General features: G+C 43.0%; 1 protein-coding gene and 1 long non-coding RNA gene across 2 annotated transcripts in view; one reads left to right on the top strand and one right to left on the bottom strand.

Moving 5' to 3' along the window:
- Positions 1 to 18,951, bottom strand: part of BAHCC1 (BAH domain and coiled-coil containing 1) — a 158,518-nt gene extending 139,567 nt beyond the window's left edge. Inside the window, 2 exon segments of the mRNA XM_021000779.2 lie at positions 12,762 to 13,390; positions 18,747 to 18,951. Coding sequence (XP_020856438.1) covers positions 12,762 to 12,948 — 187 coding nt within the window. The 5' untranslated portion in view covers positions 12,949 to 13,390; positions 18,747 to 18,951.
- Positions 609 to 8,370, top strand: LOC110218208 (uncharacterized). Its single transcript, XR_002327242.2, has 3 exons — positions 609 to 745; positions 6,372 to 6,445; positions 8,034 to 8,370. It is a non-coding gene; the product is annotated as an uncharacterized LOC110218208 (long non-coding RNA).
- Positions 18,952 to 20,841: the final 1,890 nt, after the last annotated feature.

Below are 20,841 nucleotides of genomic sequence, written 5' to 3'. Positions count from 1 at the left end.
GTTATATATTTTGTATGGATTGCCTATTTCACTATTCAATGAGTTATTTCTACTGTTTGTTGCATCAATACATGCAGTGTTATCCACGTATTATTCTATATACTTATTATTGCTACTGCTGTAGTTTTCTTCTTGACTGTACTATTGAAACATGTACATGTATCATATTGTGTATATATTATATATGTGCAAATCTTAGTAATGATTTTCACTGTTATGTATTGATTATACATGATATTAACATTGATTTGATCTAACCCAATGATCTGTAAGGGACTGAAACATTTTGGGCATGGGGAAAAAAAGTAACCCTAGTTTAAATGGTCTTCCCTACAGAAAATATATACTGTTACTATGTCTTTAAGAAAAATATAATACTGGGGAGTCAGTTTAACTGTCATGTAGCAACAGTTAACTGTCGTGGCCTACACTCTGTATGAGGCATGAAGAGAAGGTCCTTTCGTCAAGAATGAAGTGAGTTAATCGCCATGGAGAAAGAGTCTGAAGAGACATTTGAGAAGAATGAGTTTAACTCTTATTCTGTAGAGAAGACATCTCGAGAAGAAGCTTAGAAGTGCCATCCTGAGAGAGCAGAAAATTGTTAGACTTTGGTTTCAGCACTGAGGAAGAGCCAGAAGCTGATGATAGGTGATTGGCTGTGACCTTTCCCATAAAGCAACTAGTGGTTTGACAACCAATCCATCCAAGAAGAACTCTAAGAGGGATTTAGGTTGGGCCTCAAATGGTAGGAATTTCTTTTTCAGTTTTTTATTGATAAATTGTTTTGAAACATCATAGTCCCGATTGCATGCCCTCACAATGCACAATTGTGGGTAGGATTTCCATAGGTGAAGATAAAGGGTAAGATATTCCTGGTAGGAGGAAGATTGTAAGTAAAGGGGCAGGGAAGATGAAAATGTCATTGAATTTTACTCCTGGAAGGAACCTGTAGAGATTGTGTTTCAAGGAACTATGAGTAGATCAGTTTGGTTAGAACAGAGAGTTCAGCAGAGGAGTAGTGGGAGGTCATTATATTAGATAGTTTAGATGGACTGGAATTCTAGATTAACGAATTTGGATGTTATCCAGTAGGCAACTGGGGAGGGGATGCAGAGTGGCTTGGAGTTAAATGAATTGGAGAGTTTTAAGGAATAGAATGATATAAGTAGGGCCATACTTTAAGAAAGTTAAAGTGGTGGCAGCATATTGGGAAGATTGGAGAGAGCAGAGGAAAAAGACTAACATGTAGAGAACAGTTAGAAGGTGATTACAATTGTTTTGTCAGAGAGGTAGGGGACTACAAGGGAAGAATGTTGAATATACTGTCAGAAATGGTCTCTGTACCCATTGTTGGTGTTTAATGGTTTTTCTTTGATATAATGGAAATTTTAATTAGGAGGGGGAAAAGAGGAGGGTTATATCTAAAATGTGATGTAAAAATCAAAAGTATCAGTAAAACTTTTTTTTTAACAGTGTAAATATGAGAAGATAAGGCAATGGAAATAAAAGAAAGTAGCAAGTGATAGATATGTTGCAATTTGGTAGACTGGGGAGATTTGTGGGGGGCCCTGAGGAAGGAGCTGGTGTGGCCAGTTTTTTCTTCTTTTTCCTTTCTCTTTTACCTCTTTTCTCCTGGTCTTTCTTTGGTAGCCCTAGCCAGTGACCTGTGAGGCAGGTACATGCTGGGTTGTTGGCTTAAGGAGAAGGGGAGTCCATTTGGCTTCCTTGACACCTGAAGTATAAAAAGACTCAGACAAATGGGAATTGGTGTCAAAGGATATAACCTGAGTTTATGACTGAGCTTGACTCATTGCTATGGTGATAGGAGGAGAATATATCCTTTTTGAGAAGCTGTATTCTTTTAATTTCCTACTATTAGTAAAGTTTCTTTATTGCACTTTATGATCCACAAGTGGCCTGTTACATTTTAACCCCCAAACCTGAATCATTGGACCAGCCCAACTTTGGCCTAGTTCAGTATAGGATGGATCAACAAAACCCATCCCAACTACTGGAAAACAATCCAAAGCTCACACATACATGCCTATATATCTAAATGAATGTATAAATATTATATACCATATACATAGGATGTGCTCATGTGTGCATATAGGTTACATGCATATGTCATTTTTACACAGGTATGGTCAAAGCACAATCCATACCGCTGGTAAGTTAGTAGGGGTGTTATTTTATATATCCACACTTTTTTTTCATGTGAGGACATATTTGGATATTTACAGATCATCAAGTAAAAGGTATTGATTTATATTGAAAGCTGAACTCATTTTCTCCTCACCTAAACAAGGTCTCCATTGTGGTAATTAGTACCACCATCTTATCCTTATTTTCAGTCCTTTCTCTCCTCTTCTAAATCCAACCTCTTGGTTCATTGGGTTTCTTGACATTCCACTACCACTACCATATTCTAGGCCTTCATCATCTTATGATTAGATCACTTCAACAACCCTCTAGCTGATTCCCCTGCTTCTGGCAACTCCTTGCTACAACTGAATCTGGAGAAGGCTGCTTAAATAATCATATTCAAATACTGCTTTCATTATGAGCACATTCTCCTCCTAAACTGACCTACAATGGCTCTCTTTGCCTGTAGGATCAAATTTAAGTTCTTTTGCTACGCCTTCATTCATTGCTTCCTCCCAACCCTCTCCATACCCAATCTTTCTAACTCTTTATCTTCTCTGTCCAATAAGGTCCTTCTGTTTAGCTTCTACATGTGTTAATTCCTTCAACAAACATGTATTCGAAGTGGACTATTCTTGAAGTACTGTGCTGGCTGGTGGCAGGTTGAGGGGAGATGGGTGCCTGCTCTGGAAAAGCTCGCATTCTACTTGGAGGGCTGAGATACACACACGACAATTTAATTAACCATAAAAACAATTTAGGATAAGTGCTAGGACAAAAGTGGATTCTCTTTCCTCATCACCCCCTATTCAATAAACTCCAGTGACTTCCTATCACCTTCAGAATAAAATATAAAATTTTTTATTTGGCATTCAAAGCCTTTCACAACCTATCACACTCCCCACCCCCTCCCTAACAATCTTTAGAAGCTTCTTATGCCTTTACTCGTTCCCCATGTATTGTTTGATCAGTGACACTGGTCTCCTTGCAGTGCCTCAAGCAAGACACTGTATCTCTCATCTCCAGGCATTTTCACTGGCTGTCTCCCATGCCTGCAATACTACCCCCTCATTTCTGCCTCTTGGCTTCCTTCACATCCCAGCCAAATTCCCACCTTCTACAGGAAGCCTTTCCTGATTCCCACTTAATTCTAATTTCCTTCTATTGATTGTCTTCAATTTATCCTATAGATATCTTGTTTGTACATAGTTGTTTCCATGTCATCAACTCTATGAGTTCCTTAAGACTAGGAATTGTCTTTTGCCTCTTTGTATCTCCAGCACTTAGCACAGGCACATAGTAGGTGCATAACAAATGTTTAATGATTGCTTTGATTGACCTTTATTGACTGGCTGACATTTTGCATAGTGAAGTGCAATTAGTGCTCAAGAATGAATCAAATTAACTGCAGGCCTCTTGATTCTCTACCTCCCTTGCATCCTCCCCCCTTCTCTCCAAGGTTAGATGAAATGGGCTGTTTATGTAATCTTAAGAATGTAAAGAAAACAGTATGGACTCTTTAGTAAATAGGCAGAAGGACTAAGGGGGGAGGGGGAGGAGGGAGGAAACCAACCCACCTGTCTATCCCTTCCCCCAGAGCCGGACACCCCCCCCCCCCCCCCCCGCCCCCGCCAGAATGAAAAATGCTTCCTGGCTGATCCCAATCTGGAATTTAATCCATCAGGACAGCTGCAGCAATAGCCAGCTGATGCAAGACCACATCACAACTTGGACACTAAAGGCTAACATCTCATAGGCCAGGAACTTGATTGAAGTACAGCATTTACCATAATAACTAATGGACTGGGGTTCTGAACAATCTCATACCACCAATGAGATATGCAGGCTGATCAGCTCCAATCAGCTCCTTAGGCACCATTTTTTCAGAGAAGCTTATCTGCAACAGGGCAATGGAAGGTAGAAAGTATTACATATTACAAAAAAGAGAGGGGCCCTATGCACTGACAAATATTCTTGCATGATCTAAATGGTCTATTATCTCATAAAAATGTCAGAGCGGCAGAAAGTTAGAGCTAAGCATGACATTGTGAGTATGGAAGCAGACCCTGCTTGTGGGAACTTTTCAGAGGCTGAGCTTCAGCCTTTATTTTTATTTCTACACATTTTATCCCAGTTGTGTTTTTGTTTTTAATGTCACATTTTTACTGGGAGAGATGAGGTTCAGAGATGTTAATAGTAGCAAGGGAAGTCTGGGGGGAAATGTTCCTTTGATACATGGGGTTCTAGGGTAAATACTGCATTTGCTTGGAAAGGGTGATTTTGTGCATATTGAAGGTTTTTTATAATGTGGCCACCATGAGACTTTTTTTTAATCATACACCTTAGCTCTATCACCTGAGAATGATTTCCTTCAAAGTAGTCACCATAGATACTTATTTCACTGATGCTGCCATTGTTCAGAACATGCTTGGAACTTCACTATGGGAAATGTCTTCAGAGCCCAAGGTACATTCTTCTGAATACCCTCTGTGGTGAAAACTCTTAATCCATTGAGGGTAGACTTGATTTTTGGAAACAGCCAGAAATCACAGAGAGCCAAGTCTGGTGAATTAAGTGGAGTTATCAAAATGGAGTGATATCATTTTGAGTCAGAAATGAGATGTGACTATAAAGCAATGAAACTGCTTTTCTAAGGTGGCTTATAAACTGCCTCAAAAGGAATTCCAATAGAGGAATTCAATGAATATTTGAGCAAAAGCTGTCATTTTTGGGATGTGTCTAGCCTCCCAAGGCAACTGCTTTGAAGAATACAACACATCATTTGGATATGTACGTACTGGGGGATGTGTTTTATATATATATATATATATATATATATATGTGTATATATATATATATGTATATATATATATACACACACACACACACACACACATATATATGTATATATATATACACATATATATATATATGTAGGTATGTATGTATGTAATAAATATACGTAATATATATTTGTTACTTTGTAGTTGTACTTTAGAGAGACAGAAACACAGAGCATGCAAGGGCCTGTATCCAAATCAGTACTTTGAATACTGAGATGGAAGGAGTATTTTGTATTTGATGGTAGCTTCTATCAATATATGATACTGAAGTTATTAATGACTCCAGAATCAAAATGCCCTGTTCAGCTAGTATAAGGAGGGATTGGATAGAAAGAATCCAAGAGCCTTGAGACAAATCAATCAGTATCACCTTACTTAGAGCAAATAGGCTTTCCTGATGCCACTGGCTAGACCTCAGGCATTTTTAGGCCAAGGAAAACGAACTTCCCTCCTATCCCCAACAGGACCTTGGAGTTCAAGCACAGGCATTCTGGGAACTATAGTTTTTGTTTGTTTGTTTTTGTTTTTTGAGATTCCCAGAAACCTTAGTTCAGTGGTTTTTCTGGAAGGCTGCTGAGTAGGAGAGACACCAGATGAAGAGAAGACAAAGCAGAAATCTACCAGGATTATCCAGACCAGCCTCTTTGAGTCTAAGGATCTCTGAGCATTTAAGAATCCTTGAGAACAGGCTGAGAATATTAACTGAAAACTTCTCTTAGACAAAATAAAAATTTTAAAATGTGTTCTTGCCTGACAAAAAAACACACCGACCAATCATGAGATTATAGAGCTCTGGAAGGGAGCTTAAGTGAATGGCACTGGTTATTTATTTTGGGCACACATACCAATGGCTTTTATTTTGGTTGGGTGATTTGGAGACCCTACCCCAGAGAATTCCTTCCAGACAGACCAACATTATCACCAAACTCCTTCCAACATCACATTTCTATCACATTCTATAAACTTCTATGGTTGAAAAAAGGCCACATTTCCTCTACCACCACTATCGCTATAACACTTCTCTGGAAGCCAAGGTGTGTGCATGGGGTGCGGGGGAAGGTCAAAAGAGGAAGCTAAGCAGGAAGAAGAATGATGAGTTCCGGGAAGTGGCCCCATTAGCCCCATTGGTCTAGCCTGTTCCAAAGGGGCAAAGAACTATTAAATGCTGGGGTTTCAGGGAGAGGATAATCCAAAGCACTGTACATTCACATTATTTATGTTTACAGCCTACTGTAATGACATGTTAGTTGACAGTATACATGCTATCAACTGGCTGAAGAGTATTTTACTTGTTAAAATACTCTTAAAGGTGCATCATCATTTATCAAATTAATATAATCATTTTACTTTTTATTCTTTCTTTTTGTTCCTTCCCTCCCTCAGAGCAATGATTCACCTTCAAGCTGCTTCTTCCTCTATGGCCAGCCGCTCTACCTCTTCTGCCCCAAAACCGAGGGGTGAGTAGAAAATCTAATGTCCTAGGTTCCAAGGAAGCCACTAGCAATGGACACTGATTCTCAATCAGGCCCAAAGTGGTGTTCTATTCCCACCCCCAAAATCCAGTACAAACCTACTAATCTCTAAGAAATGACAAACTCCAGAAACCCCACCAATTAAATTTAAACTCATGAAAAGCTTGGTGGCTAGTAAATTATTATTTTTATTAGCTTGAACCAAGTTCCAGTAAGAGAGAAAGTCAACTTACTCCCATGAATGGTTCTTTAACTCCTTAATTTATTTAACTCTGTGCTCTTTGCCAAAGCCTGGAATATTTTTAGCTCATTCTGTTGTTGGATTTGGCTTTTTTATGTGTGTTTCTGAGGGGTATTTTTAGCTTAATACATGTTATTCTAACAGCCTCCTATGCATTTCATCCTGCCTATGCTGGCTGTGTTGTCCCCTGTCTCGCAGCAAGATGAAGGAGATTTCTAAGAATAACTGGTGTACCTTTTTTTTTCCAGGGGAGATGTGCTATTTGCTCAGCGATTCTCTCAGCCTCTTTCCCTAATTTGCCTTATTATTCACGTGACCTGGATATTCCTATAGAAAAATTCGGCATCTCCTTATAGAAATAATTAGATATGATGGCAGTGTGATCCCCACTGGTAAAAACCACATTCCAAAAATGAGCTTTGATTTCAGAGAGAGAGAGAGAGAGAGAGAACACCCACCGAAGCCTTGCATAACAATGTTCTGCCTGGCAGTTCAGGGCACCAAGCTCCTGGCTGGCAGTTCCTGCCTGTTTTCCCCGAATTTGCTTTGATGTCTCTTGCTTCTTGTCATTGAAAAAGAAAGATGGTTGGATTCTTTGGGAAAGCAGCCTTTGAAAAGTAACTCTTTTCACACCTATTTAATGTTGGTAACTGTTGCAGAAACACTCCTCTGTGTCAGAGAGTTAATGAGGTATTTACTAAAATGTATTTTTTTCCTTTAAAAAAACACATAAGAAGAGAGGGGCGGGCCTTTATGAGGGTCTTTTCACACCAGGAAATGATCTTTCTTACAGAATTTTATGAGAACCGCAATCTACTGAAAGCTCTATTAGCACTTGAGAAGTTTCCATTTCTCTCACCATTCAGGGATCTCTCCACCCTGGTTTACCCCAAAAATAAACCAGGAGGTGGGGGAAGGGAATGCCATGTTTTGACTTTTGGTGTGAGATCCAATCACTGACATCAGCCCCCTCTCAAGCTTCGGAAGCTTCAGGCTTCCCAATCTATTGTCATTTATACCCAAAGGAAATAAGGGGAGGGGAAAAAGGAATTGGAAGATAGGGGGAGGGAAGAGAGAGGAAGAGGAGGAATTAGAAAGTCATTTGTTATATCTATACACAGAAATCAAAATAGAGATTAACTCCTCACCCCAGACTGTAGATAGCATTCAAGTGTTGACTAACAGTCACACTAGTCGACCTCTGAGACCCTTACCAACTCATCACTTCCTGCTCCCAAACCAAAAAACCCAGGCCTCATTTCCAGGTGAATTTTCAATTTTCAGGCGAATTATGTAAATAATCCATTGCTTGGTTTCTCCAATTTGTCTTAGCACCGAAAAGGAAAGAGAAGAAAAAGCAAGACAGAAAGGAAGACAGAAGAGATAAACCACACCATCATAGAGGAATATATATATATGTAAATATATATGTTTATATGTGGAGTTTTACCCAAGATATGACTATCTCCCCTGACTAAATATCCAGCATGATGTGGAAATCCCAATTGCTTGAGGCAGAGTGGGCTGATGAAAAATCTTGGGTTGGTTCATTGTTGATTCTCTTTCTTCCCCCACCCCCCACCCCCTAGCTTTCACAGCTTTGACTCTGGACCATCTGTATTAGAGACAAATTCTAACACTGCACTAAAAATAATGATACCAAACATTTTAATTGCACCTTTTTGTGACAAGGTTACTATAACAGCACTTTACCATAAAATCCTACAGCTCGATTATAAAACTATCAGCACTTTCATTTTAAGAAAAAACAATTGGAAAAACATTCTGAGCCTGACTTCCCCATCAAGGTCTCCTGCAGCTGATTTAAACACACACACACACACACACACACACACACACACACACACACACACACACACACACACACACACTGTATGCAAAAGAGGAGAGACCAGTTCTTTCTCTAGGGAGAGAAATCCATAGCAAGAGAATTCCACAGCAGAGCAAAACCAGTGGAGAACTCTATTTTCTCCCTTTCTACCAAATTCACAACACTCTGCCAAAATACTAAATGCAGAGGTCTTCAGGAAGCACACTCAAAATAACCACATTGTATTGCCAATGGAATCTAACTGGACTGAACAGGACACAATGGGCAGCTGTGAAAATGTAACTCTCTTAAAGGATTGGTAGAATCCATTTAAGGCCCACCTTACAACTGGACAAATAGTGGGGGGGGGGGGAGAATAATAGCATAATTTGCCTTGTTCTCATTTATCAGGCATTCTTACTTGGTGGAAGGAAAAGGGAAATGGATCCATAGGCCTAAGAACACGTCTATATAATATCCAAACAATCAACTAAAAAGAAAAAAAATCAACCAAGTTGTTCTTTTTTTGAGATCTTAATAGTATGGTGGAAAGAACGAGGGAGACTGGGAGTTAGAATACCTCTATCCCAGTTCTGCTACTTTGGCTTGACCTATAGCAAGTCAGCTCCACTGTTTGGCCTTCAGCTTCTTCATTCATAAAATGGGATAAAATGTAAACATTTGCCTTGCCTGGTTCATAAAGGTTGGAGTAAGCATCAAATGGGAGAATGCATTTAAAGTGCTATAGAAGTATGTTACCATTAAGGTGCATGGTTTTCTTTTTGTTTTTTAGAAAATGCCTTTTTCTTAGATAGATAGATAGATAGATAACCTTGCTTCCATCGTTTAGATGTAGTCCAAGGCAATTTACATTGATTTATTGGTTTTATTTTTTTCTCCAATGTAATGTGATTAAATTTTTAAATGTTCATCTATATGGTGTAGTGGCTTTCACTTTTGTCTAATACTCTCCCCTATATCAACAAAAAAAGGTCTTTAAACCACTTTCATATGTAATTGTCTATACAATGGAAGCTTGCAGCTTCCATATTTACCAGAGAATGTCTCCTATCACAAAAGTTCTAAATAGTCAAATATCTTCTAGTTGGTTTTGTCCCTCTGAAACCTTCCTTTGGACTAGTGGGGGAAAGAAGAAAATGACTGGGTGAGTGGGGAGGGTCAGGACAGAGTTCAGATCAAATGAGTTCTTCGTCTTTTCTGAAGGCTTCAACTTATCCCTGAGGAAACTCCCTGGGTTGGCTCCATTGGAACCAGATGTATGGGGGGGGGAGGGGTTGATTTTTGTTGGGGGAGGGGACAGAGAGGGTTGAATGTGTGGGGTAAAGGAAGCAAAATAGCTAGGGGAGTTCAGGGCCTAGACTTGTCCCATTCTTAATATCCTTTTGCTGTCTATACATTATCAAATAGTAAACATTTAGTACACTGAGATCCACAGTTACCTAGAGTGCAGGCTCAGTTTCCATTCCACTCCATCCCTTTGGCTCTCATCTTCCTGGGAGATTTTTCTATAGCCTTGAATGACCAAAAAGATGAGTTTCAAGCTGAGCCTAGACCCAATGGAAGCTGTGAGATATTGAATATGAAGGGGAATGGGAGGTGAGAGGGAGTTGGGGAGGCATTAATTACCTGATCTCATTCAAAGTTGGCACCATCCCCACATAGCCTCGTCTGTAGGGGAAGGCTGTTCGGCTTGTGGTCAGTCCCCAGCCTGTCTCTGTATTATAATTAAATACTCAGTGTCAAGATCCCAACCATAATTTATTTAACACTCATTTCTGATTCAATTTTACCTGCCCAGGCTAAAGAGCACTGGAATATTTGGGGAGGAATTCTAGTCACCTAGAATGTTTGGAGAGGCATATCCTTCAGGCCTGGACACCTAGGGCTTGAGAGGCCTCTGTTCAGAGGGAACTTTAGGCTGTTCAGAAAAGATTTAGAGGCTAGGAGATCAAAATTCTGCTGCTTTCTGTGTGCTGACCACATTCAAAGGCTCCCCTAAGGAAGACCTTGAATTAAGAGAGTAGGGAGAGAGACATTTAATAAGATAGAGATGGAGGAAGAGATTTAAATCAATAATTACACAACACTTTTTTCTCCTCTTCCTCAGTTTTACATAAAAATAAAGGGGGAAAAAGATGAAAAAACAAAAAAGGAAAAAAATCAGAGAAGAGAGAGGTCCAATTTGGATTGGGAAATATTTGAATGGAAAAAGGCTGCAGATATAAGGTTGTAATTATATAGAACAGCATGTTTATAAGTGTCAAGATCAGTGTGTTTGTTAGTGGCACTTTTGGGGATCTCACTATGTTATAAATGCTAAAAGCCCATTAGTAATTATGCAATTTTGTGTGTATGTTTTTCTTTTTAGGAAATTTATAGTCTTCTTTTTGAGTGCACTCCCAACTGACAACTTTCCTTCCAGCCTTGTCTGTGCTATCCTTTTTAATCCACATACTAATTGTAATCCCATTAAAGCAGATATAATTTTATTAGTATTCACAGTTCATCAAGCTAGCAATAATAACTGTTACTGCCGAATTTTTTAAACTGCAAAAAAAATGAGTCATGTTTAAAGCAAACTGTAAACAAAGCCCAGCCAACCTGCATGATCCAAGAGCTGAACCACCTGATTACAGATCCACAGGCATCTCTTCCCAACAAGAGGTGACACATCAGTAATCTAATTCCCTGTCTCCGACATATATAGTTAGATAATGACAACTCCACAGCAAAACTTTCCCACCACTTTTTTCTACCTCAACATTATTTTTTTTAAAAATTAAATGTAAGTCACAGGGAGAGAAAGGAATCTCCAACTTCACTAGTCTGGAGATTACTTTCCTAAGGACAGGAATAAAATAGTCACCAGAGCCACACACAAATGTAGATGAAGGTGAATTCAGAAACTCCACAAGGCTCATCATACCAAGCTTTCTGATATTTTTTCAATCAACGTTTTCAAGTTTCTCCCTCAACCTTCCGACTTCCTCCCTTTAATATTCTCAAGGGACCAACACCCAGCTTTACAGCAAAAGCCAAAACCATTGGAGAGCTCTATTTTCTCCCTTTCCACCAAATTCACAACACTCTGCCAAAATACTAAATGCAGAGGTCTTCAGGAAGCACACTCAGAATAACCACATTCCACCCAGCCGTCTTTGGGGCCACAATGACCCCACAGATCCCTAGTTCCTGAGGGTCATGATGTCCTCCCTCTACCCTCACCTCCCAACCCATGCAGCCCCAAACCCCTTGAACTAATAGATTTTTTTTTTGAAAGGATGCCTGTGAGTTCCCGGGCCCTTTTGCTAGCCACGCTTTGTATGTCTTTAGCAGGATACCAGAGGCACTTGTTAAAGCTAATGCATCCCCTGCAAACCCATTCTCACCCTGACACTTCAAGGCTTTATATAGAAACAGGATTTTCTAGTCTTACACCAGCAGCCCCTATTAACACTAACCCTGTGCACACAACTGCCCCTAATCTGAAAAGGCCACTCTGAGTTCGACGCTGCTCCCTCCCCCCCCTTCCCCAACCAAGAACAGCCGTTTTGTTCCACCAGAAAGCGCCTCCTTGTCCCAGCACCAGAATATCTTAAAGATGTTAATGCAGAAAAGAGATTTCAACGGAATTTATTTTCTTTTGGAGGAGGAGTAGGGAGGAGGAGAAGTAGGAGGGAATCTTTATTTTTAGCTCCTTCTGCGGCTGTTCCTCTTAGTCCCAAGTGTACCCCGGCTCTAAAGGGCTATTCTATTCTCCCTGATAATAGTAGGGAGAAGAATCAGATAACAGGGCCAGTGGAGCACAGTGCAAAATTCGACTGGACCAAAAAATTCAGAGGCCACCAAAACCTTCACCCATTTGTTTACACGTCCCAAACTATAAAATCCTCGGAATAGGGGAAAAATTAATAAAATTATACCAATCTTCTACATTAAAAAAAATTCAGATCATCTCGAAACACATCGTTATGGTTTTATTCGCTTCCCCCAACATCCCTTAGAGATTCTCCGTGGAAGAAAGCAAGAGAACCCCGGAATCCAGGGCAGTCAGCTCCCTGGCACAGTGGCAGCCTCCAGGCGGAGGCCCCAGTAGCCTCCTCAGCCTCCTGCCGGGGAGTTCCCCAGAGTTCCAGTACCTGGAAGAAGGACCCCTCCCTACCCTCCTGCAACGAGGTTAGGACTGGGTAGGCAGGGAGGACACTGACCTGTGTGCGTGGCCATAGGCAGCGGCGACTGGAAGTACTTGCCGGGCGGGAAGTGAGCCGGGTGCTGGACTGCGGGGCCTGCCGGGGCTAGGCGCGAGGCGGCGGCGGCGGCTGCTGCACTACGATGGCCCAGGCTCCCGCGCTCAGAGAGCAGATGCGACGGCGGAGCGAAGTCCCGGCCATCCATGCCGGGGAGCCGGCAGCGGCGACTCCGGCCCCTAGCCAGCCGCCGCCGCCGCCGCCCCTCCCCGCTCCTCCTACTCCTCCCCCCACTGCCGCTGAGTCTTCTCCGCTGGACGCCGAGATCTAAGCGGCGGTAGCAGTAGCCGCGAGCGGCAGCAGCAGCCAGCCGGGAGTGCTGGTGGAAGAAGCAGAGGAGCAAAAAGAAACTGAATCCGAAGCCGTGTGAGACGTTGTTTGGGGCAAGAGGGAATGATGATCCTGGTGAGAGTAATGGTTTTTTTTTTAAATAATAAAAAACAAAATAAAACTGATAATTAAATGATAACAGTAACGGGCAAAGCAGCCAAGAAGAGGTCCGGTGTTAGGGATTAAATCCTTCAGCGGGTCAGCCGGCTGGGGTCCTCCAGGGCTGGCCAGGTGCAGTTCCTGCGATCGGGGCTCATAGTCTGTGGAGTGAAGGAGAAAGATACTGTGATTCCGGCTCCGGGGTCCCCCGCGGCGCCCCCGCGCCCCCCTCCCAACCCGGGCTTTTTCAAAGTGACCTGACAGGCAGACGGGATGTCCAGGGCATCGAGGTACCGAATAGAGGGAGGAGTTAGTGGGGAGAGGCGAGGTGCATACACACAAAGTCACTGAGAGAGACACTGAATCACTCCCATGGATGGACACATGAAAACACCAATATCGGTGGCCCATCGAGACACACAGACACACAAACACACAGGGACATACACCCACACAAAGATCATAGAGATAATTAACAAACTGTCTCTCATAAATTAATGAAATCCTACAATGTCATCCCTCTCTCTAACCCCCACCTCCTTTCTTTTCCTTCCTCCTCACTTTAGCCTGGGTTCCTTGTCCCTGGTTCGAAGACGTTTCTCACTTGGACAATAAAAACCCAAATCTATGAAGCTGTTTCTTTCTTCTCAATTCTCTCTCTCTCTCTCTCTCTCTCTCTCTCTCTCTCTCTCTCTCTCTCTCTCTCTCTCTCTCTCTCTCCTTCCTTCCTTTCTCCCTCTCTCCCCCCCAAGGTGTCTCCAGTAAAATGGAATTCTGTTCACACTTGTTTTTTGCCCCCCCCAGAGGTCCTACTTTTACTGCATCCCTCTTAACCGAATAACCATGCTAATTAAGCGAGTAATTTTATTGATTGTAACTCAAGAGGTTGCTTTAAAAAAAAAACCCAGCTCTTTTTCTTCCATCTGTCTGCTCCCCAGCCATAACAGATTTGTACCCCATTCTTTTGAACCTAGGAACACCCTCAGTCCTCTCTCCTACTTCTCTTCCCCCTCCTTATATACTCACGTTTGGTAACCCCACCTGAACTGTGGAGCTCCCAAAGCCCTCAAATCCCAAATTCATTTTCTGCTCCCCACCCCCACTGGTTACCTAGCGAAAACTGCAGTGATCAATCCATCTCAAACTATCTCCTTTCTTTCTGGCACCTAGGGGCCCACGACCCAGGGATTTAGTGAAAGGTTGGGATTTGAGTGCAAATGCTTTCAACTAATTTCTTTTCCTATTGAATAAATGAAAGATTTTCTCTCTCCCCCACTCGATTCCCTCTTTCCCCAAAAGAATCAAGGGTACAGCACTCCAGGTTAAAGGATTGGGGGAGGGTGCAGTGCTCCAAGGACCAGATACTGGCCTTTTTGAAGAATCCATCCAGGAACTGAATTTCTCCCTTCAAAATCTCTAGCTGTGAGAATGGGCGTGAGGGTGGGTGAGAAGGTTAAAACTGCATCTCTTTTCTGGAATGTCTTGGTCCTTCCAGAGACAGATGAAGGGGAAAGAAAAATCCTCAGCCAGAGGCCTCTGCCGTTTCTCTTTGCGTTTCGTCTGGGGATTCCCACTCCGAGGGTTGAGCACCCAGACTCAGACCAAACAGTTATGTAAGCGGCTCGCTTTGCAGTCGCAGCAGCTCACACACCGGCCCTTGGATCCTGCCCACTTCTCACATCGCCAGACCAACAGCAAATCTTCCCTTCCACACCTGGGAAAAGAGGGGTCTCGGGCCAAGTCGGCCCCTCTCTACTGCCACTTGCTCCGGATTTCAAATCTAGGAGTGTATAATATAATCACTCCACCACCATTCTTTTTTACCCAAACCTCTCCTATCTACTACCCTCCCCTCCATATTTTCAAGTCGAATCGTAGTCACTCCCATTAAGACAAAATCTGAATCGATTACCGAAGCCCGGATGAGGCAAAGAGAAGAGACAATCTATATTGTGTATGTATATGTGTATTATTACATATTTATATGTGGAAGTTAAGTTCCCACCTCCCAGGCTTCTTTCTTAGCACTCATTCATTTTGTATATTTTTCCTTTCTTCATGGCATTGTTTTAATGTTTAATACCACGTCTAACAAAAGGAGACAATAATAGACTCAATATTCTTAATAGTGAATATAACAGAAAGCCTTACGGGTTTGATGTGTGTGTGTTTTTTACCACCCCACCGTGACAACAAAGTGATTAAGATGTTTTTCATTTCGTGAATACCATTTAAAATTGCTATATTTAATGCTCTGAGTTCTACAATGTCTTATTTGCAAGCAATTTTGTGTCTGATTTAATCTATAACCGAAAACTTAATGTATTAAGTGAATACATATTTGCTCAGCTGATAAGCTTTTTTCATATTTACACGAGGAGCTTTTGCATTGTAAATACAAGGGGACTACACAATGAGTTCTCTTTGTCTTACAACTTCACACAAAGGGGCTAGGGGTTCCCCTCCCCCTCCCCCTCCCGGGTGGAGAGCCCGAGCTATCTCCCTCGATCTAACAAATATTACCTAGTCTTCCGAGGCGCTAGTAGGGGGGCAAGGTGGGGGGAGAGAAGGAAAAGAACATTTGAAAACCCCTAATGGAGAAGTGAAGATCTCCGAGCTAGTAGGCCTACTTGCAGAGACTCAGGAGCGAATAGTCCACGCAGGAAGTGAGAGATCAGGGCCGCTGCAGGGCAGACCCTAGAGGGAGGAAGAGGGAGAAATCAAGAGAGAAAGGAAAATCGCTAGTTTTAGAATATCCGAGACTGGAATGGAAGAGGTTGCAGAGAAGGTATAGCCCACAAAAAGAGAGAGCGACAGACTGAAAAAATCTGAGAACAAGTACAAGAATATTGAGATTCTGGAGACCTGCGCTGATCACTTGTTTCTCGTTCTGTCACTCACTTCTTTAAAGCAAATCGAAGGTAAATTACCTTTATGTTTAAGATTACTTCGTTACGCATTTTTATTTTTTCCTGCCCGAGGCGAAACTGCTTTACCCCAGCCCTGGATTCTTCCTAGGAGCTACGGCTCAGATTCATTCAACCCCAGAGTTCCTTAGCTTCCCCCCGGGGCAGGATAGAGAGAACGACCCAAGCAGCCGCTGCCCGATCCCCGGGATAGCCTACAGAAGGCCTAAGCGACTCTACCATCCACCAGAAAGCAGAACCCTCCCTCTACCCTGTGCCGGCATTGCTCCGGAGGTAAAAGCCCGCGCTAGCGTCTCCAGCCCATCTACCACCTCGAGCTGCGCGCAGCCAGAGAATTCCCTTCCACCACACCACTTTCCAACAGTTTCTGCTATCTGTATTCGAGGGAAGGTGACTGAGAGCTCTGAATTGAGCAAGCAGTAGCTCTGTTAAGAAAAAAAGCCAGTACCGCTTTCCAGACAAGCCGGTTAGAGTGAATCGAGAAAGGAAAGGGAGAATTGGTGTAAAAACCCGAAGGGGTTGTGAAAGAGATAGGAAGGAAAGAGCATGAACTAACTGTTTCTGTGAAAGGGACACAAGTCCTCGTTCTTGTAAGGCGGTAAAATGAGAAAATATATTTTAAGTAAGCCACCAAAAATGGATTAAAAGAGGGGGGAAAAAACACAAAGGGCTGAGTCTGGCGGCTGCAGAGTGGAAAAACGTAGGCCCACCCGAGCCCAGCTCAAGCCGCCGCCTTTTCTTCGGCAAACCCTGCCCAGCGGTGATGGTTGGTTTTATTTCTGAGCCCTAAAGAAGCATTCAGGGGCCCCTCGGGTCCTAGCTGGTCCCTGAGTCAGAACTCGACTCCCTGCTTGTAGTCGCCAAGCCGCGCCTGGTTGTAGTTAATAGCACGGGTTGCGATTTTTAAAATAAACACACATAGTTACTTAAATTAACAAAAAAGAATTTTTTTGCAACCAAAAACCACTTTCTCTTGGCTCATCAAGACCCATTCTTCTAGCGTGTCTCCCTTTCTCTCTCCAAGAGTGCATCCAGATAAGGCTCTGGGCCCTTACTGTTAGGGTCGGAGAGTACTAGCAAAGCCGAGCAGCAGAGGGAAGAGTTAACTTGGGGTTGATGGAGGTGGCCCGAGGGAGCAGCAGGCCGCTACCTGCACTACCCGACCCCCCGGGAGAAGAAGGCTAGGCCACCAAGGAGGGCGCGTGCTTTCTCCTGTCTTCTGTGCTTCTACTGTCCTGGTGTTGAGGAGGTGTTCTCCGGGTCTCCTCCTGTCCTACTCTTCCTCTCCCAGAAGTCCTGAGGCCGAGGGAACCCAAGCCTCCAGAACCCGTTCACAGCGAATTGCAAAAGCAGCTTGGCCGCCCTATCTTCTCCCGCGCGGGGCTCTGGAGCCCGGGAGCTGCAGAGCTCCAGAGAAAACAAAAGCATATGGAAAACGCAAAGACAGAATATCTCTCTCCTTTCCTTTCCTTTTCAAGAAATAGAACCCCCTTCCCCGCAGCAGACCAGGTAGGAGACCCTCTCTCTCCCCAGGATCCGCAGCTTGAAAAACCCCAGGCCGAGGGCTCGCGCTACCAGGCTTCAGCTGCAGTTTCAGACCCCGAGGGGTAAAAAAAGAGACATAATTTAAAAGCTGTGCAGGTTCCAGTCCGAAAACACATCTCGAATTCGGCACCTTCCCTCTCGAATCCCTTACAACGCCCCCCCAGACTAAGAGGTGTCTTTCTTTTACTTTCTCAAGAGAAAAGTGAAAATTAGAAAATTAACTCCCCCCTCAAAAAAAAATTACCTGACCCCTTCTCCTTTCCCGCTGAAGGGTAGAAATTTACAATTCTATTTTTTTCCTGAAGATTTTTTTCTCTTCCTATGGAAATCTTTTTTCAGAAATAAGGCACCGGCTACCAACGGAAGCAGTGGTTCCCTGTTCCCCTTCCCCCAGACAGTGCAGCTTCTAGTCCCCACAACCACCTTCCTCGCAGGCAAAGGTCTTAGAATGAATCTTTTTCCTAGTAGTGGTAGTAGCCGGCAAAACACAAAAAACTGAGATTGCTGGAGGTGGGGGGAGCAAGGGGAGAGGGAGAGAAAAGTTGGGGTGGAGGGAGGGCATTTTTTTCGTTCAACTAATAGTGAGCACAAATTTCGAGGGAATCTGGGGATCCATTTACTGTCGGTATTAAAAATAAGCCCAGCCTTATATTCCTGGACCAACGGTGGCCTAACGAAACTCTGTCCTTTTTCTTTATTATTTATTTTTAATTAGAGGTGTATAACGGGGAAACAACCGCTCAGAGCAAAGCAAGGACGCAGTACAGGGTGCGGGGAATTTTAAACAAATCTATACGATTTTTGAGAGGAAAAAAATAGCTTGCTGTTCGATATGATATATACATATACACACGTGTATATATATTATGTAATATATTTCTTCCATTTCTTCCATGCTCGACATTATAACGAATTATTTTTAAAGAAAATATTTTAAAATCACAACCCTGGCTTTCTCCTTTAAAAAAAATCAAATTCCCAAAGAAAAATAATAATAATAAAAAAGACAAAAATTTTAAAAATGAAAGCAAGTTCAATTACTTACTGGAGGCTGTTCCCTGGATACAATTGAATGCAATACAATTAAATCAGTAAATGTGACTTTGTTTTGTATTCCTATTGGTATTTTCAATGTGCTGACTGTCGCACTGTAAATGCGCCGCTTCCACAACAACGACTATATAGCAAGCCCATCCAGAGCGGCTCTCAAACCCTGCAGCTCAGTCCTGAAAGCAACTCTCCCTGCATACTAATAAGCTCGTGCCACTCACCCAAGATGGGCCAGCTAGCTGATTGGTTGTGCAGCCCTCCACTGTAATAAGCTCGTGCCACTCACTCGGCGTAAACAGGCCTCCCAATAGGCTGGCGCCGGGCCAAGGAGCTGCCAATCAGAGAGCAGCAGGGCTACTACTGAGCCCAATGGCGCCTAATTCAAGCGGTGCAACTGCGCAGCTTCTCTGCGCAGATCAGTACTTGGCTGAATGAGAATGTGGAGTATAGCGAGAGGGAGGAGGTGGAAATGTGTGAGCGTGGAGGCGGCTGGGGACCTTGAATTTTTTTTTTGTCTTCACAATTTTACGGCGGCCGAAATATTGAGCTGGTGTTCTATGGGAAACTCAAAGAAGAAACCACACCATCTTTTAAGGCAGATGCAAACTTTGCAATGATGTGTGTGTGTGTGTGTGTGTGTGTGTGTGTGTGTGTGTGTGTGTGTATGTGTGAGTGCGCGCGTAGTAGGTAAAGCTGTTTTGGTGAATCTTCGAATTGACAGGCCTGGACAAAAAGCAGAGCTGTCTTCCAAGGCTGTCACAAGAGAAATAGAAGCACTGCAGAAGGTCAGGTACTGGCACACACCCAGGGACGCTAACCCCTGGACTGAGAAGTAGGACCTGCACTTGACTCCATCTTCTACCCCATCCCACCCTATCTCCGATGTGGCCTACATTCCTCGCCAATTTTCCTCCACCTCCAGAGGATTACATCCCCCTGGATGATATATAACGTTTTTTTTTTATTCCTTTTCAGGTAGATGGTGGGTTTGCCTCCTTCCCCATCCCCATCCCACCCCCCCCTTGTAATTCTTAGAACAAAAGTGACAGCAAACAAAATGGAAACCTGGGAATAATTGCCAGGAGGGAAGATTATGTTTTTCTCAAGTTGAACCAAAAAGTTAAGTCTAAACAATGTTATGATAATTTGAGGGGTCTTTTGTTAATGTGCAAAAACCATGCATTGTGTTTCTAAATACCCAGTTCCTTGGATATAATCCGATAAATTCCCCTCATTTAATGGGGAAAAGCCCTATAAAACAATTCTCTTTATCGTAATCAGAAATAACTTTCCATATATGCCCTGAAATTAATGCAACGCACTAAGACTTTTGGGACACTGCACAGTAATTAGTATTTGGTTCCCAGTCCCACTATTGATTCTCGAAAAGTAGTGGTAATAGTAGTTTACAGAGGTGATTATTTCCTCTTCTCTCTGCTTGAGAATCTCTGCTCCCCCCTCTAGAAAAAAAGTTTTTTTTTTTTAAATTAGAAGCTAGACAACATACAATACACGCAATAGAAAGTCTCTATAGTTTTCATTAGCTCTGGACACAAAAGGGTTAAGCACAAGGGTTTCCCCCCCCATTTCTGCTCCAACCCTCCTCCCTCCCCCCCCCGTCCCTAGCTCTTTTTCCTCCCCTCCCTTCTCCTCTGGGATGCTTAGGATTGGTTGGCAATATGCCAGTTTGCTGTCAATCACCAAGTGTAAACAGGGCGCTGATTGGCTGTTGTCCAGTCCGCACAGGGCTGCCTGAAAAAAGCAATTACTGTCCCGGCGGTTTCAAGGCGGCCCCTTACCGCTGGATAAAAGGAGATAAGTTAGGGACGGTTTCCAGGATCCCCGAGGGTCGACCCCCACCGGCCCCAGAGCCGAGGAGTAGAGAGCGAGCGGATCAAAGAGAATCCAGAGAGAGAAAGGGGAAGCAGGCTGAATGCCACAAACTGATTTCTATATATTTATTTTATTAAGCGCGTAAAATGGGGGGGAGAACCATGTGGGAGGGCCCAGGGCTTGGGGTACGGGCTGGGACTCCGGGGACTCCCCCTCAATCGTGAGATTAGGACTGCATGGGAGGGGTGCAGTTTCCA

Source organism: Phascolarctos cinereus, unplaced genomic scaffold (genome assembly GCF_003287225.1).
Source record: "Phascolarctos cinereus isolate Bilbo 61053 unplaced genomic scaffold, phaCin_HiC Scaffold_5;HRSCAF=322, whole genome shotgun sequence".
Classification (NCBI taxonomy): domain Eukaryota; kingdom Metazoa; phylum Chordata; class Mammalia; order Diprotodontia; family Phascolarctidae; genus Phascolarctos; species Phascolarctos cinereus.
This window is presented reverse-complemented; position numbering and strand designations above follow the sequence as displayed.